This window comes from Manis javanica, chromosome 4, assembly GCF_040802235.1.
Source record: "Manis javanica isolate MJ-LG chromosome 4, MJ_LKY, whole genome shotgun sequence".
In the NCBI taxonomy this organism is placed as follows: domain Eukaryota; kingdom Metazoa; phylum Chordata; class Mammalia; order Pholidota; family Manidae; genus Manis; species Manis javanica.
Genome location: NC_133159.1, coordinates 127,892,336 through 127,909,086, shown reverse-complemented (window position 1 = coordinate 127,909,086; position 16,751 = coordinate 127,892,336). Strand labels below are relative to the sequence as shown.

The 16,751-nt window shown below is 51.9% G+C and overlaps 1 protein-coding gene across 4 annotated transcripts in view; it reads left to right on the top strand.

Moving 5' to 3' along the window:
- Window positions 1-16,751, top strand: part of NTN1 (netrin 1) — a 181,321-nt gene that overhangs the window by 129,557 nt on the left and 35,013 nt on the right. For all 4 annotated transcript variants that reach the window (XM_037026938.2, XM_037026939.2, XM_017652757.3 and 1 more), the window contains exons 4-5: window positions 4,797-4,946; window positions 8,070-8,123. In XM_037026938.2, the coding sequence (XP_036882833.1) occupies window positions 4,797-4,946; window positions 8,070-8,123 (204 nt within the window). The remainder of the gene's footprint in view (window positions 1-4,796; window positions 4,947-8,069; window positions 8,124-16,751) is intronic.

The following is a 16,751-nucleotide window of genomic DNA, read 5'->3' as shown; positions in this document are numbered from 1 at the left end:
AACACAGGGATAATGGGGGGCTAATTGAGTCTGTGACATGAGGTCAGGCCCAAAGCTGTCCTTCATCATCGGCTGGGAGCCGGGGTGGCAGCTGTGATGACGTCTGAACTCAGGGTTAGTACAGAGCCTGTTCTGTCTCCCCTCCTGCCCGAATCTTCTCCGAAGGGTTTGGGTGCCAAGCTGGCCCCCCTCTCTTCCACAGCATATGTCCTGGGCTTGTTGCCATTTGCGGGTCCTGCCTGACCCTGAGGGCTCCTGGAGCCAGGTCTTCAGGAAAAGTAACCAGGCCTCCTGATGGGAGCCCAAGGTGGATGTTCAAAAGCCATGGTGTGGCTGCAGTGGAGAGAAGGCCAGTCTCAGGAGCATGTCTTGTCCTGATAGAGGTTGTGGGCCTTCAGGGGTCAGGGTCAGAGAGTGCCAGGAGGAGCAGGGAAAGGCAGCTGCTTGGGATGAGCAGCCTGGGATCAGGACTGTCTGCCTTCCAGGTCAGTTTTGCCAGGGCGATGGTGTCGGGGCGGGGTCATCAGCCCACGTGGATGGACGGCGTGCTGCGCCCAGCGGCGTGAACATTTTCCCAGCCCCCTGGGCCAGCACACCACAGTGAACTGCAGCGGTAGGGGGATGGTCCACGGGGACAGGCCGCTGTCCTGGATCCTTGGAGCTGTAGAGAAACCCAGCCCTAGACGGCTGAGTTGGAAGTGACTTCAGTGAGAGTGTAGACCTCTGTCCTTACAGATGGGCCACTTGTGGTCCAGAGAGAGCAGGGCACTGACCTGGTCATGCAGTCTTACTGGCAAGACAGGCCCAGACCTGGGTCTCCAGGTGCCCTGAGCTGGCCGTGCCTATCTGGCGGCCCAGAGTGCAGACAGTCTGGGTTCTCTGCCCTGGGAGGCCTCCCAGCCCTCTGTGTTCGTGAGAAACCTAATCCTGCTGCCTTCTCAGGGCCCTGCGCTTCCTTCTGGTCTCACCTTTCTCTTTATGGAAAAACCCTTGGGTAGATTACTTCCCATGACCAGGTGCTGCCTGCTCCATGCAAACAGGGTGACCTGCCGTGGAAAGAATCAACCTCTTCTGAAAAAGTGGCTGACTTCCAGGGAAGCGCGTGTCACCAATTGGGCTTCCTGTGGCCGCAGACGTCCTGACCCCAGCCACATTCTCAGAAGAATTAGGGAGGCTCTCTCTTGGTCTCCTTACAGACCCATGTGAAGGGAAAGACCTCCACTCACCTTCCTGTCTCATTCTCCCAGCCCAGTGCTGCCCCTCCGCCCCCCTGCTCACTGTCTCTGAGAGTTTGCAGGAATCTGTGTGTATCTGCATGTGTCATTTGCGGGTTGAAGAATGTCTTTGTGTAGGTGAGTTTATAGGAACCTGTGTGTGTCTGGGTGTGTTTCAGGGTTACAGCAGGATCCCTTTGACTTCTCTCCCTAAGGGCCAGGGCCTGGGGTCTCCTTTGTAACTTGTGGGCTCAGCCTGCCCTCCCTTTGACATGGGTAGCTGGACTCCCTTGTCCCAGGCCGTCGTGGAATCTGCTGCGGGGCATTGTCATTTGTCAGTCCTCCCCACGCCTGAAGCTCACCCTTCTGTGCACAGAGGTGTAACTTGGCTTTCCTTAGCCATGATTTTGGGGGAAAGTCCTTATTGTGGGGCTGTTTTCTTGGAATTGAGAGTAAGTACAATGCTAGTTTCTCTGTTAGGATTGCACCTGGCTGCACGTAACAAAACCCATGTACCTTGGTTTCTGCAGGTGAGCAGGTGTTTCTCCTGTAGAACAGGAAGTGCAGAGGGGGCAGCCTCAGTGATCAGGCCCTTTCCGTCCCCCTGCCCGGCCTCCCTTCGTCTGTGGTTTTCCTCCCCCAGGGCCTGGCTCCTCCTCAATGTGTGTCATGCTAATTTTACAGGCTGGCATGGGTGCTAGAGGGGATGATGTGGGAGAATGTGGATGCTCTGTAAGGTGTTCACAGGTGTCTAGGTGGTGGTGCTATGCTGGTGGAACGTTCCGCCTCGGTGATGGCCCCACCACCCTGGAGGTGATCTGAGTAGCCTTCTGAGGCCCCTACCCTTACTTTGGCATCCAGATGGCTTCTCATCCTAGAACAGTGATTTTCGTGGAAGCACAGTCAGCCTGCTGCCTCTGGAGACCAGGAGACCAGGAGAAGGGGCCGATTGGCCAGAATCTTTGCAGCATCTTGGGAGAAAGATTTGGCAACCGAGCAGCAGAGCACCCTGTCCTTTACTTGAAGGATGGGCCCTTAGAAGTGCCTGCCACAGAAAGCCGACTCTGCGGAGCATCGCTGAGGATGGCCCTTGGCTCTAGCCAGCCTCCACCAGCGCCTGGCCCCTCCCTGGCAGCACGTCCCCCAGGCAGCTGGGAGGTCACCAGGCGCAAGGGGCCACAGGTGAGGGTGACACACAGTCCTCCCTGTGCTCCGGGCTAGCTCCTGCCTCGGTGAATACGACATGAGCTTGTGGCTGTGCCTCTGACCCTTCAGTGACCAAGCAACCTTTGATGACCTCCTTCCAGCCAAGTTCAGGGATCTAGAAGTTACTGATACACAGCTGTGTTCCATCAGCATTGAGGGGAGGGCACAGGGCACCTGTGTGGATGTCAGCATTACTGGCAGGCTTGCAAAGCAGGCCAAGGGAGGCCAACTGGCGTGGGCCTCTGGAGAGTGGGGTTCCGTGCTGTGGCCCTCTGTTTTCACCTGGACAACTGAGAGATGCTGTCTGTGCTTGAGCACCCTTCCCATCACAGGAACAGATTTAGGAGGCCTGGGGGAAAAATCAGAGGTCTTCTCCAGCCTTCCCCTCCTCACATCCTCACCCACAGCTTGTGTCAAGCCTGTCTTTTTTTTACTGAGGAAGAAAAGATCAGACCAAACAATAGGGAATGAACTTGAATTTAGGGTCGATTTAAGAAGACAAATTGTTAGCAAGGATTTACTGCTGTCTACAGGGGCAAGCTAGGGGGGACAGTTCCACTTTCCCCCCACGGATCCTGCAATATGAGACACCTGCAGGCAGACCGCCAGGCTGCCCGCTTTGCATCCAGGGCCTTCCGTCACCAGGCCTGCGTCCCCGCCCTCCTCTGACCTGCCAGGGAGCACCCACAGCCAGGACCCCCACTCCTAGAGCCTCCAGAAGCTCTCAGGAGTCCAGGCCCAACTTTGACAAGCAATTCCTCACATTCCTCCCCTTTCTACTTCCCTTCCCTCCCTCCTTCCTATTCCTAGTTTTCCTCAGTAGCCACTCCTGTGTGCGCGCTGGCTTGGTGGGAGAGGCTGTGTTTTCACTTGCAGGCTTGTGCACACACGCTGAGCAGGGCTGGCTGGGGAGGTTCAGGTTTCGCTCCTTTTAGGAGCTCTGCTCTCTTTTATGTTCTTGGATATTTTTTCCCATTTGGAGTAGAAACACAGAGCAGCTTGTGGCACCTACTGAAATGGCTGCAGGATGCCTGCTGCTGACTCCCTGCCCACCTTCTCCAGGCTTCGCTGGGGAGGAGGGAGAGGGAAGAGGAGGGGGAGAGGCAGAAGGGTCGCCCCTCTACCCCGCCTTCCCTTCCCCACCCACCCTGGGAGTGCGCTGCTGGGAGTCGGGGAGGCAGGATCCGGCCCGTGTCCTGGACCTGCTGGCATGCCAGGGCTTTGCCCACGCCACAGTGTCTTAGCTTGGGTGTATCACCAAACACCGCAGACTGCGTGGCTTCAACAACGTTCATCCTGGGGACCGAGGAGTCCCAGATGAGGTGCCCACAGATTCAGTGTTTGGTGAGGGCCGCCTCCTGGTTTGCAGACAGCTGCGCTCTGGCTGTGTGCTTGTGGGGAGGGCCAGGGTCTCTTCCCGCAGGGGGGCACCAGCCCATCCCATGACCTCATCCAAACCTAATCACCAACTAAAGGCGCTGCCTCCTAATACCATTATACTTGGGGCTTAGGGCTTCAGCATATGCATTTGGGGGGAGAACACAAGCTTTCAGTTCCCACAGAGGTGTCCTCCCAAGGCCCTCTGGCCTCTCCATCTCTGGGGTTGGGTCTTTGGAACCCTGGGAGGGAGCCCTGGGATGGAGTGTGATGGGTGGGCAATCCCAGCGCTCTAGGCTGTTCCAAGCCAGCAGGAAGATGTGGGGCCTGCTCTGCGGTGCGGCAGTCCCTGGCCTGAGAATCGGGGCCTTGCTTTACCTGCCACGTGACCGTTCCCTTTCTCTAGACCCTGTGCGCCTCCTTCACCTCTTGTCTTTGCACAATTAATCAGGGTGTTCAGCTGGACAATCACTGTGACCCTTCCTGGTGCTGCAACGTATGGGTCTTGTGATCCAGAAGCCTGAGCCTCAGACCACCTGGCTGCCAGCCCAGGCCCTCATCAGGCCCCAGAACCCATCCCTGCTCCCCGGGGGTCAGCAAGGAAGCCTGGGGGCCAGGAGCTGGCTGGGGCAGAGGAGGAGACACACAGACCTGCCCGGTGGAGGGAAGGTGTACTTCCAGGTCCAGCCACTCAAGACCAGCCTGTGGGCTTTGCATTCCTGAAAACACACGTGAACATAGGCCTTCCTCCTGGGGCTTTGGAGGGGCTCCCAGCTTCATTCCCTGCTGCCAAAGCAGCCTCTCACATGGGCCCATTCTGATTGGTGTCCCCCATTCCCAGGTAGGCAGGTGGCCAGTCATCAGAGCTTCTGGAACGTGTGTGGGGTGGGTCTGCCCCCCAAGGGTGGGGGCCATGGGCAGCCCCTGGGTGGAGAGGGCCCCAGGGAGGTGTGTACAGGCCCTCCCCACCTTCTGACCTCCTGTGTGTGTTTTCCACAGCCTGTGATTGCCACCCTGTGGGCGCTGCCGGCAAAACCTGCAACCAGACCACTGGCCAGTGTCCCTGCAAGGACGGCGTTACCGGCATCACGTGCAACCGCTGCGCCAAGGGCTACCAGCAGAGCCGCTCGCCCATCGCGCCCTGCATAAGTACGGCGGCTGCTTTCCCACGGCACTGGCGTGGGTGCGGGGAGGGAGGTCCTTTCTGAGCACTGCTCACTAACCTCCCCGGGGTGGTGCTGGTCGCTACCGCCCCTGCCTTCATGCCTGGGCTCAGTGAGGCCCAGCCTCTGAGGTTTGTGTAGAAGCAGCCGGGGCTCTGCAAAGCCAGCCTGCAGGCATCTGCCCCAAAAAGACTGAATCCCCCATGCCTGGGGCAATGTAAGGCCCTCTCCTCACCCAGGTCCTGCTCCCATATTCTACTTGACCCTGGACTTGGGGTGGCTTGTACCAGAAGTCACCATTGCTGCTGCTGGAATTCCAGTCTCCCCTGCTCCGGCAGGTTCAGAACAAGGACTGACACTGCAGGGCCTTTGAGAGAAGCCGGGCAGGGCTCTGGTGCATGGTCCCCACGCTCCTATGATGGATGGTAGCACCCCTGGGGGCCCCCACATGCCAGGTCTTAGCCCCTTAGCCGCTGGAACTTGGGGAGGAGCTGAGTGAGATGTAGGGGCCACTCAGGGGCCTAGACTCAGAAGGGTCTTAATATTTTACAACTGGTAGGATCCCATAGGTGTTACCAGTGGAGAATTAGCCCTGTTGGGAAGTCAAGCCTGGTTGAGAGCTGGCCCCAGCCTTGGCCTAGTTGATGCCTTGTGTGTGGCTGACCTGACCCCAGAAAGGAGAGCAGAAGAAACCCAGCTAAGTAGGCAGGTCCCAGGAATGAAGCTTGCTGTCCTTGAGCAGGGGCAGCGCACTCTGGCCTGGGGATTCGGCACTCTGCCTGTTTTTGTGTGGCTCAATGTTCTGTTTTTCACCCTTTCTCAATGAAGAAACAAAATTCAAAAGACTGATATTTTATGAGCTTTGAAAAGGATATAAAATGAGAAGTTCAGTGTCCGTAATTGGGGACAAGGCCATGCTCACTTGTGTCCATGCTGCCTGTGGCTTTTTTTGAGCTGTACTGGCAAAATGGAGTGGTTGCAACAGAGGCAGTTTAATCGTGCAGAGCTTAAAATGTTTACTAGCTGGTCCTTTACAGGAGAAGCCTGAGGACCCTAGCTGTAGGGTTTTCAGCATCCCTTAGCTCTGGGTGGGTGTTGGCTTCTCTGGTCAGTCATGAGTGACTTGGAACGAACTAGATACAAGCCAGAGGCCAGGCACCCCTAGCAGCCTCCTGGGACCCCTGAAACAGTTCCCGCAGACCTTACAGAGATCCGCACATGTGTATGCACTAGGCGGGAGCCTTGAATGTGCCACACCTCACCTGTATGAGTGGGATGTGACCTTCGCATCCAGGAACGCATCTGGGCCGCTTCACTTTAGCAGCGTTTCTGACCAGTTCCTACATCAGAACACATTTCTGCAGGGAGTTGGCGGCAGATATGCCAATCTGAGCCTCAGGCAATTGAGCTCAGTATTCATTCCACGGCAGTGCAAGCTGAAATGGTTTTCAGGACAACATCTAATTGTCAATCTCACAACTTTCAGAAACCCTTCTTTTCTACCATCCAAAAAGCCTCAGAGTGAACATTTTTAGAGAGCTGGGGAGAAATCAGCACCACCACGTGGGAGCATGAAAACCTGGGGGAAGAAACGCCACCTCCTTTTGGAGGGGAGCTGGGAGCTGTCAGCTTACTTGGACATGGCTGGAACCAACATCTCAAATCCCCAAGGAAAGGACCTTGACTCTGAGCTGACGTTTCAGAACCAGAGACAGGGTCCTGGGAACCGGGAATGCTGGCTCTCTGCCCCACACGCCATGTGCCTTCTCCCTTCCTCCAGCAAGGGGTTGGGGGGATGCTGGGCGGTCCTTGCCACCACCAGTCAGAAGGCCTGGGACTCCATGCTGGGACTTTCATGGGCTCTTCCTGAGGATGCCCGGCCATGGGCACCCAGATGGTGCCTGTGCACTTGTACCTGTGTCATCACAGCTCTGAGGGCCGCAAGCCCTCTGTACACACCCCAGAGCCAGGACCAAGGTGCTGTGGCTGGGCAGCCACCGTGGCTCCATGGCCATTGGCCCCAGCCCCACTTACGGACTTGCAGGCTGGGCCATCCAGATGTTCCCTTTGGAATGTTCCTGCAGGAGCAGGTAGCACAGGAGGCCTAGAGAGGGCCTAGTGTGAGGTCATCTTCTTGAGGAGCAGCTGTGACAGGGCACTTGTGGTTTGTTCTGAGAAGTCACCCAAGAGCAAGATTCGGCTCCAAAATGAGGGTTGGGTGCCCTGTGCGCTCCTCCCATCTCAACCCACCACGCCTCCACTCCCAGCTGATCTAGAGTCTGGGGGTCCAAGGGAGGCTGTACCCCAACCGTCAGTGATGGCCAGAGTCAGTGGGACTTGCAGAGGCCTCTGTGATCCCCTGTCCACGTGGTCACCACCAGAGTAGGTGAGACCCTGCCCCTCAGGGACTTCAGGTCTGTGGTTTGGCCTCAGAAGGAGGAAGCCAGAGCTGGGATGCCTGGGTCTTTCCTGGATTCTGGCTGAACCCCCTCACCTACTCTGAGCACAGGGGTGGAGCCAGGAGCTGGTGGGAGCTAATTGCCATTCTAGGTAGAAAAGGAACAATCCCAGGAAAGCACATGCATCTCTCAGGCCCTTCAGTCTGTGTTTTCACTCTGTTCTGCCCTCCAAAAAGATGCCTTAGCTTGTGAGATGTGAGCACGTGGGAACCTGGGCCAAGGGTGCAGACCGCTCTGTGCATGTGTGAGATGCCTCCCAGGCCCATTTGCCACCTCTGCCATGGAATCCTTCCCCACCAGTGAGTACAGGTCAGAGGTGAGCAGGCCAGGTGGCCACATGGTGATGAGCAGGGTTTAGGGAAGCCCCTCTCGGCTGCCCCAGGGGCTGAGCTGAGGTGATGGCACATAACCCGTGGAGGGGACAAGGTCAGCTCTCCATGCTGCCAGCCACCCTGCTTTCCCTGCAAAGGACAGGCACTGTGCTGGGCCCCACACCGGCTTCCTCCTCCTCCCTGACCCTCCTTTGAGCTGTGGAGGGAGGAAGGGAGGGAAGCCCAGGAGGGTTAGGAGGAGTCTGTGCTGTGCTCATTCTTCCCTAAGGTCAAAAATAACATCTTCATACCTGTTTTCCTCCTGTTTGGACCTCACAGAGATCCCCGTGGCACCACCGACCACCACAGCCAGCAGCGTGGAGGAGCCAGAAGGTACGCATTCCCCTGGCTGTTCATGGCTGGCTTTTGCTGTGGGCTGGGGTGAGAGGGGAGCTGGCGTGGTGGTTAGAGGGGCCAGACTCCTCGGAACCACAGCAGGGCACTTGCTCAGTGGGCTGGACTGAGGAGGATGGAGCCATGGGGCATTTTTCTGTGACACCCCCTCCAAGGATAAAAGGGAGGGGGGTTTAATGGTGCCTGCAGGCTAGTCTCTCTCCTAAGCGGGGACCCTTAAAGCTATGTTCTTTCTGCTCATCCAGCAAAGGTAAGGGGCTTCCTGCCCCCCAACACCATCCAAGCAGAAGTCATGTAGTGCCTTCGTGGGGCTGGGGGGCTGGGTGGAAAAGGAAGTTGGGGTGGAAAAGGTGTTCTTGAGCATAGGGATCCACAAATGAAATCTGGGGTGGCTTCGAACTCAGTCACCTCACTGTCCTTCACCTCTCACTGAAACGGACCATTTCTTCTGTTGTAAATGTGGGCCACAACCCATGGTAGGGCCAGCAGCACCGGGACTGGGCCAGCAGCAGCGACCACAGCTGTGCTCAAGTCAGGTTCCGGTGGGGGCAGATCCCACCAAGTGTTGTTTATGTTCACTAGTGCTTCAGAGTTACCAACATTACCAGACCCCCTGCTGGGGCCTGATTTATAATCATTAATAAAGAAGCACATACATTACGTAACTGTACCATAAATCTGGGTTTTTGAAAATATTTGGATCAGTGTTAGTTCAGTGTTATTACTTTCCTTTATAGTCTTATGTATTTTATTTTTGCATTTTAAAACATTACCATAAGAAAAGGTCCATGGGTGTCACCGTCCATGGTACAAGGAAGGTCACACAGCTCTGGCTTTGGGTACATAGCCTGGCTGGAAGCAGCACCAGGCTGAGAGCTGACAGGCCTGCACCCAGCACCCTGGTCCTGGGGTCACGTGGGGCTTTCGTGTACTGGTACTCGGAGTAGGCGTGGGAATGTGGGGGGCAGAAAGCGGGACAGTGGGCACCCCCATGGTCCTGGTGCCAGCTCTGGGGTCCCCTTTCCTCCTCTCCAGATAGAACTCTAGGGAAGTGTTGGGGAGGCGTGCACACCCTTGTGTCTCACCTGAAAATTTTACAGTAGACTCTGGATTTCTTTGAGTATTGGCAAAGCACTGGGAACTTGAGAGAAAACTCATTTAGGACCTGCATATGCACAGTCAACAAACTGCCCTCAAATTGGAAAGACAGAAAAAAAGAACAGCATTTTGGGGAACGTGGGAGGCCACACCAGGGAAAACCAAAGAGATCTCGGCCTCCAGTTGTTGGGCAGAGTCTCCGGTCACCTTTCATAGAGCTGCAGTGGAGGAGAAATGGTGTTGAGAAGGGGCTGGAGGAAGCAGTGGCCTGGGTGCCTGGGAGGCGAGTGAGAAAGAGCTCTCTGTAAAAACACAGTTCAGGGGAACATCCCAACTAGCTCAGCTGTAGGATAGAGCAGTTTTGAAGCTAGAAGACACTCCTGTTTAGTGAAGTCCTGAATATTGCTGTCTCGATGGGGATGTGCTCTTCGGGCCGTGTGCACGGCCCATGCCAGGCAAGGCAGATCGCACTCTGTGTCCCATCTCCCCTTTTCCTAGTCCTTGCAGCTTGACTTCAGGTTTCTTGCAGTGGTTTTTGGTTTTCTTCCCTTCCAAAGCAGAAATGGGCAGATGGAAAAAAAATAGACGGAGGGAAAAAAACCCCAACTCGTGAGATTTCTGTACAGGCCACAGGAAGCTGACATAAAGCATGCAACAATCTCCTCTCAACCAGATAAAAGGTCCCTGAGCAACTCCTTATAAACACTGGCAGCATCCACTTTTGAAAAGTCTTCCTTAGCAGCTCTTGGTTAGTTAATTAACTTTTCTGATTCCTTCTCATTTTAACTGTGTATTTTCTTTCTTCCTTCTGAACCTTTAAAATCATTTAAATGGAAACAGACAGTAAATAAACACCCTTATTACAAAGCGCTGTCCCCACGGAGGGGCTGAGTGAACAGGTGTGATGCTCCTAATTTTGGCCAGGCCCTTTCTGACGTTCTTTGGCAGTCCCCACACGCCCAGGATCTCTGATGCTCTCTCCGGAGAACTCAGGCCATGCCTGGGCCGTGACTACTGGACTCTGGGGCTTGCCACCACAAAGAGGCCTGGCTCGCCTTGTTTCCGCAGGCTCGATGTGGTGGGCAGGAGGCCAGGGGCCCCCTGGGAAGTGGAGCCCAGGAACTCAGGACTTCCAAGCCTGTCGATTCTTGCAGTGTTTGAATAGGGAAGGCCTCTGTGCCAGACTGCCTGAGAAAAGCTTATTTACTTTTGCCTGCATAATGGGTGAGAATTAATAAAATGAGAATTTATCCTGAAAGCTGATGGACATAACCTCGCCCTGAACCCATCCCTTGAAGGACCAGTGCGCTCGGGGAACTCTCTCCACCTGCTAACTGAGCTGGCTGGTATCCTGTGGTGCAGGGAGGCACAGAAGGCTGTGTCTGTGGGAGGTCTGGGGCTGGGGATGCAGGAGAAATGGGCAGGAAGGGAGATCCGGGCTACCCACCGCAGACATACCTGCTTGTAGTCGTAGAGACCTCTGTCCCAAAAGGAGGGCCACACCTTCCTTCCCTTCCCTTCCGCCATCCCCGTGTAGCTGCTGATCTGCATGCTGTTTAGTTTTGTGGAGGCTGCCTGGTTCAGAGGGAGGAGTGTCAGTTTGGGTTTTGTTTAGGAAATCTGGGGTTGATTCTCCACTGGCCATGAGGCCTCGGACCGTGCTCAGACCTACCCTTCTACCTCCCTGGAAGAGGAGAGGGGTGGGATCACTGGTCCCCAGGGTCCTCCCCCACTGCTTCTTGTAGGAATGACCTCTGCCTGCTCACCTTTCTTTCCTTTCAGGAATGTCTGCTCACCCTTCTCCCTTTCCTCCCATCGCTGATGACCTCCCCAGTGGCTCTCAGGTCCCCGTGGGCAGAGGTGTGCTGGTAAATAGCTACCAGCTGGCTGGGGCAGGGCCTGATCTGGAGCATTTGCCACTTTCCCTGGTGTAAACACTCCCTCTGTGGCCATTTTCACCTGTTCGGGGCCTGTGTGTTGCCTCCTGCTAGCTGATCCAGTGGCCCCAGCCTGGCGCTGGCCTGGCTTTCAGGGCCCCCAGGTAGCCCTTCAAGGGAGCCTGAAGGAAGCACTCTACACAGCCTGCAGTGGAGCCTGTGAGGAGGCGCTCCACCTTCAGGGCGTGTGTTGGGGCTGGCGGTGACCTTAGAGATGTCACATCTGGTGGCTTCTCAGCACCTCCATTTTTTCATGGAAGAAAATAAGGTTTATTTGTGTAAACACAATCTGTGTAAGCTTGGGCTGTTTTCATTTTAGGCCCACTTGTTCATTTTTGCTTTTGTTTTCCTTGCCCAGAGAGATATATTCATGAAGAAGTCACTCATGTTTATATTCAGGAGATGTTTGCCTATGTTGTCTTCTAAGAGTTTTATGGTTTCATGACTTACATTCAAGTCTTTGATCCATTTCGAGTTTACTTTTGTGTATGGGGTTAAACAATAATTCAGTTTCATTCTCTTGCATGTAGCTGTCCAGTTTTGCCAACACCAGCTGTTGAAGAGGCTGTCATTTTCCCATTGTATGTCCATGGCTCATTTATCATATATTAATTGACCATATATGGTTGGGTTTATATCAGGGCTCTCTAGTCGTTTCCATTGGTCTATGGGTCTGTTCTTGTGCCAGTACCAAATTGTCTTGATTACTGTAGCTTTGTAGTAGAGCTTGAAGTTGGGGAGCATAATCCCCCCAGCTTTATTCTTCCTTCTCAGGATTGCTTTGGCTATCCAAGCTCTTTTGTGGTTCCTTATGAATTTTAGAATGATTTTCTCTAGTTCATTGAAGAATGCTGTTGGTATTTTGATAGGAATTGCATTGAATCTATAGATTGCTTTAGGCAGGATGGCTATTTTGACAATATTAATTCTTCCTATCCATGAGCATGTGATGTGTTTCCATTTATTGGTATCTTCTTTAATTTCTCTCATGAGTGTCTTATAGTTTTCAGACTATAGGTCTTTCACTTCCTTGATTAGGTTTATTCCTAGGTATTTTATTCTTTTTGATGCAGTTGTGAATGGAATTGTTTTCCTGATTTCTCTTTCTGCTAGTTCATTGTTAGTGTATAGGAATGGAACAGATTTCTGTGTATTAATTTTGTATCCTGCAACTTTGCTGAATTCAGATATTAGATCTAGTAGTTTTGGAGTAGATTCTTTAGGGTTTTTTATGTACATGTCATCTGCAAACAGGGACAGTTTGACTTCTTCCTTAGCAATCTGGATGCCTTTTATTTCTTTGTGTTGTCTGATTGCTGTAGCTAGGACCTCCAGAACTATAATGAATAACAGTGGGGAGAGTGGGCATCCCTGTCTTGTTTCCAATCTTAGCAGAAAAGCTTTCAGCTTCTCACTGTTAAATATGATGTTGGCTGTGGGTTTGTCATATATGGCCTTTATTATGTTGAGGCACTTGCCCTCTATGCCCATTTTGTTGAGAGTTTTTATCATAATGGATGTTGAATTTTGTCAAATGCTTTTTCAGCATCTATGGAGATGATCATGTGGTTTTTGTCCTTCTTTTTGTTGATGTGGTGAATGATGTTGATGGATTTTTGAATGTTGTACCATCCTTGCATCCCTGGAATAAATCCTACTTGATCATGATGGATTATCTTTTTGATGTATTTTTGAATTTGGTTTGCTAATATTTTGTTGAGTATTTTTGCATCTATGTTCATCAGGGATATGGGTCTGTAATTTTCTTTTTTGTGGTGTCTTTGCCTGGTTTTGGTATTAGAGTGATGCTGGCCTCATAGAGTGAGTTTGGAAGTATTCCCTCTTCCTCTACTCTTTGGAAAACTTGAAGGAGGATGGGTATTAGGTCTTCACTAAATGTTTGATAAAATTCAGTGGTGAAGCCATCTGGTCCAGGCATTTTTTTCTTAGGTAGTTTTTTGATTACCAGTTCAATTTTGTTGCTGGTAATTGGTCTGTTCAGATTTTCTGTTTCTTCTTTGGTCAGCCTTGGAAGGTTGTGTTTTTCTAGAAAGTTGTCCATTTCTTCTAGGTTATCCAGTTTGTTAGCGTATAATTTTTCATAGTATTCTCTAATAATTCTTTGTATTTCTGTGGTGTACGTAGTGATTTTTCCATTCTCATTTCTGATTCTGTTTATATGTATAGACTCTTTTTTTCTTGATAAGTCTGGCTAGGGGTTTGTCTACTTTGTTTATTTTCTCAAAGAAGCAGCTATTGCTTTCATTGATTCTTTCTATTGTTTTATTCTTCTCTATTTTATTTATTTCTGCTCTAATCTTTATTATGTCCCTCCTTCTACTGACTTTCAGCCTCATTTGTTCTTCTTTTTCTGGTTTCATTAAATGTGAGTTTAGACTGCTTATATGGAATTGTTCTTCTTTCCTGAGGTAGGCCTGTATTGCAATATACTTGCCTCTTGGCACGTTCACACCCCTGTTTTGAAGGGTGATTGATTTGGCATTATGTATCAAAAAAATGTATCTTTGATTCCATGGCTTCACTTCTAGGAATTTAGTTTAAGGAAATAGTGATGTGTGCCAAGATTAGGTACAAGGTTGCTTATTGCAGCCTTGTTTATAGTAACAAGAGAGGGAAAGAAACCAAATGTCTTTCAGTAGTTGTAGTTATTATTCAGTTATGGGATATCCATATAATTATGTCGTAGGAGAATATTTAAATAGGAAATGGAAGGGTACAATATATTGCTAAATCAGTTTTCATAACAGACCACCTATGGAGGGTCAACTTTGGTGAAAAGAGCATTTAAAAAATTTTTTTTCATTGTGCTCATATGTTTCTGTAGTTCCCAGCTAGGAGCTGTTTTCCCCTCTGGGGACATTTGTTCATATCTGGAGACATTTTTGCTTGTCACCTTTGTAAAGGCCAAGGATGCTTCCAAACATCCTGCAGGACACAGGAAAGCCCCCACAACAAAGAGTTCTCCAGCCCAAATGCTAATAGTGCCAAGGTTGAGAAACTCTGGTATATTTATGCAGGATAAATGTGTTCTCTCCAAAAGTATCAAGGAGAGAGGCTGCTGTAATCATAGATAAGCTAGCTCCTTTGTGAGTTATGCATCGTGTTGAAATGGATGGAGCTGAGGATTTAGAAAGCAGTGGATCACAGGAAATGCTGTGTGCAGATAGGAAATATCTGGCCCCTTTTCCACTATAAAATTTAGCTATGTTTTGAATAAATGTGATTTAGCTAGTTGTTAAATGTGTTATGAAATCACCTAGACGTAAAAATTAACATTGTGCCCCATGTGCTTCAACAACGTTTTTGCTGAAATATTTTCAAAGAAAAGCTTAGACATGATGACATGTCACTCCGAAATATTTCAGAATACCATCCCTGACAGATGAGAACATTTTCCTCTTCCTTCTGAATAGCATTATTACACCTAACAAAGTGAACAAAGATTCAATATCATCAGATAGCCAGTCCACCTTCAGATTTTCTTGGTTATCCCCCATATGTCTTTTACAACTGGTTTGCTCAATGGTTTAATTATGAACACTGCAATAATGAGCTTCATGAAGCATTATATTTAGAGGTACATGTGGGTCCCCCGGCATGGGCTGCTTTTGGGGATATAATGCACGTGGAGTGGCATGTCAAATGAAAAGTAATCCCACATGGTATGCATCATTGTCATTAATCTTACACTTTTCAAGAAGGAGCAGGACCACTTCCGGCCTGAACTTCTACCTTCCCTGTGGCTTTAGGGGTTGTGGGGGTGTGAGCTCTGAGCTTCCCTCGGGAGTGTCCCTGAGGAAGTGGCCCCTCCACAGCAGAGGGGACAAGGGAGCAAGACACCAGGGCAAATCCTTGCCCACTTGTCTGTGGTGGGAACCGAGGGCGTGGAAGCTAAAAGAATCACCCAGCAGTGACTCAAGGAGCCCATCAAGGAGAAGGTGTGCAGGGGTGTTTCTTGGCAGTGCTGACAGCTGGGCTGGCAAATTCTTAGGTCTGGGGAGGACTGTCCTGTGCATCTGAGATGGTGCACAGCACCCCTGGCCCCCACCCTGCAGGCAGGTGTGATAATCAGATGTCTCCTGGAGGTAAAACAGCCAGTGGTTGAGAACCACTAGGTTAAACTCGGGTGTCCTGACATCAGCCCAGGTCCCCCAGAGTGCCCCAGGAAAAGAAACCATACTGAGCCTGGGGGACATGGACCTGTGAGTGGGACCTGTTCACTACACCCTGGCTGAGGCCAGACTGATTGATCCCATACGTATCAGGTTGGACTGAATGGAATTACCATTGTATCTGAGCACTGGTGACCCACGGAAATGGCAGTTCCACATGGTCCAGCTTACAGTTTACTTCCCTTGGCCAGCAGATCCTGCCCTGGGGGGCCTGCCTGAAGCATTTTCTTTCATTCTTTCTTTCTCACTGTCTGTCTGTCTTGTCTCTGACTTTCTAGACTGTGTCTCTGTCTGACAGCTTTTCTCTGCCTCTCTCTGTCTCCTTCTCTCCCGCCCTCTCCTTTCCACCATTTATTCCTTAGTCTCCCTACCCCCCTGCCACCCCTTTTCTCTCCCCTTTCTGGGGCCTGCACAAAGGGCCGGGGCAGAGGTCAGGCAGCGGGTAAGCAGGGCTGGGAGAGCCCACTGCCCCCGCCCTGCAGCCAGGGGCCCCGGCCACCGGGGGCGCACAAATGAGGCCATTTGCATGGTGGCCTCCAGGCCCCCATTGTTCCCAGCGCTGGGCCTTTGCAGGTGGAGCTGCCACCGGCTTGGAGGAGGATAAAGGGATGAGCTGGGAGGCCAGAGGAGCACGTGGGGTGGGGGGAATATTCAGCCCTTCTTGGGAGCTCTTCCCACTGGGGGCTCAAAGGGAATGGCTGATGAGCATGGGGCAAGTGACAGGTGGCAGTGAGGGGGAGGATTGGAATCCACAGGACCCACCCCTGTGTCACACACATGTCACGGTTCTTGCTGGCCAAGGCTGGGGGTGTGTGCAGGCTGCAGAGCTAGGCTGAGGCAGGGTGGATGCAAAGACCCTTGAGGATGGCCCCAGCCTGAAACTCCCTTGAGGATCCCTGTCAAAGTCCTGGACTGGCGCTAGGGGAGGGGTCACACAGGAACTGCGCTGTGCCGGGCACCCTGGTCCAAGGCCTATGGTCGGGCATCTTTGTGATCCGATTGCTGGGAGGCTCAGCCCGGCAGAACCTCACCTACCACTGAACTGGAGTAAGTAGAGCCCCCTTCCCACCAGCCCCGGACATGAGGATTGGGCAGCACTCACAGCGGTCTTTGATTTCTTAAATACCCTACCAGACTGAAGCCAGTCCAGACTTAAATAATAACAATGGTAGCAATGTCTTACTCTGCTCAGGCTGTCATAATAAAATATCATAAATCATGTGATGTGATGTAAATAATAAAAATTAAGAGTTTCAGTTCTGGAGGCTAGAAGACCAAATAGGTGCTAGTGTGGTTGGGGTCTGGTGAGGCCCCTCTTCCTGGCTTGCAGACTGCCTGCTTCTTGCTGTGTCCTCATACGGCAGGGAGAGAGCTCTCCT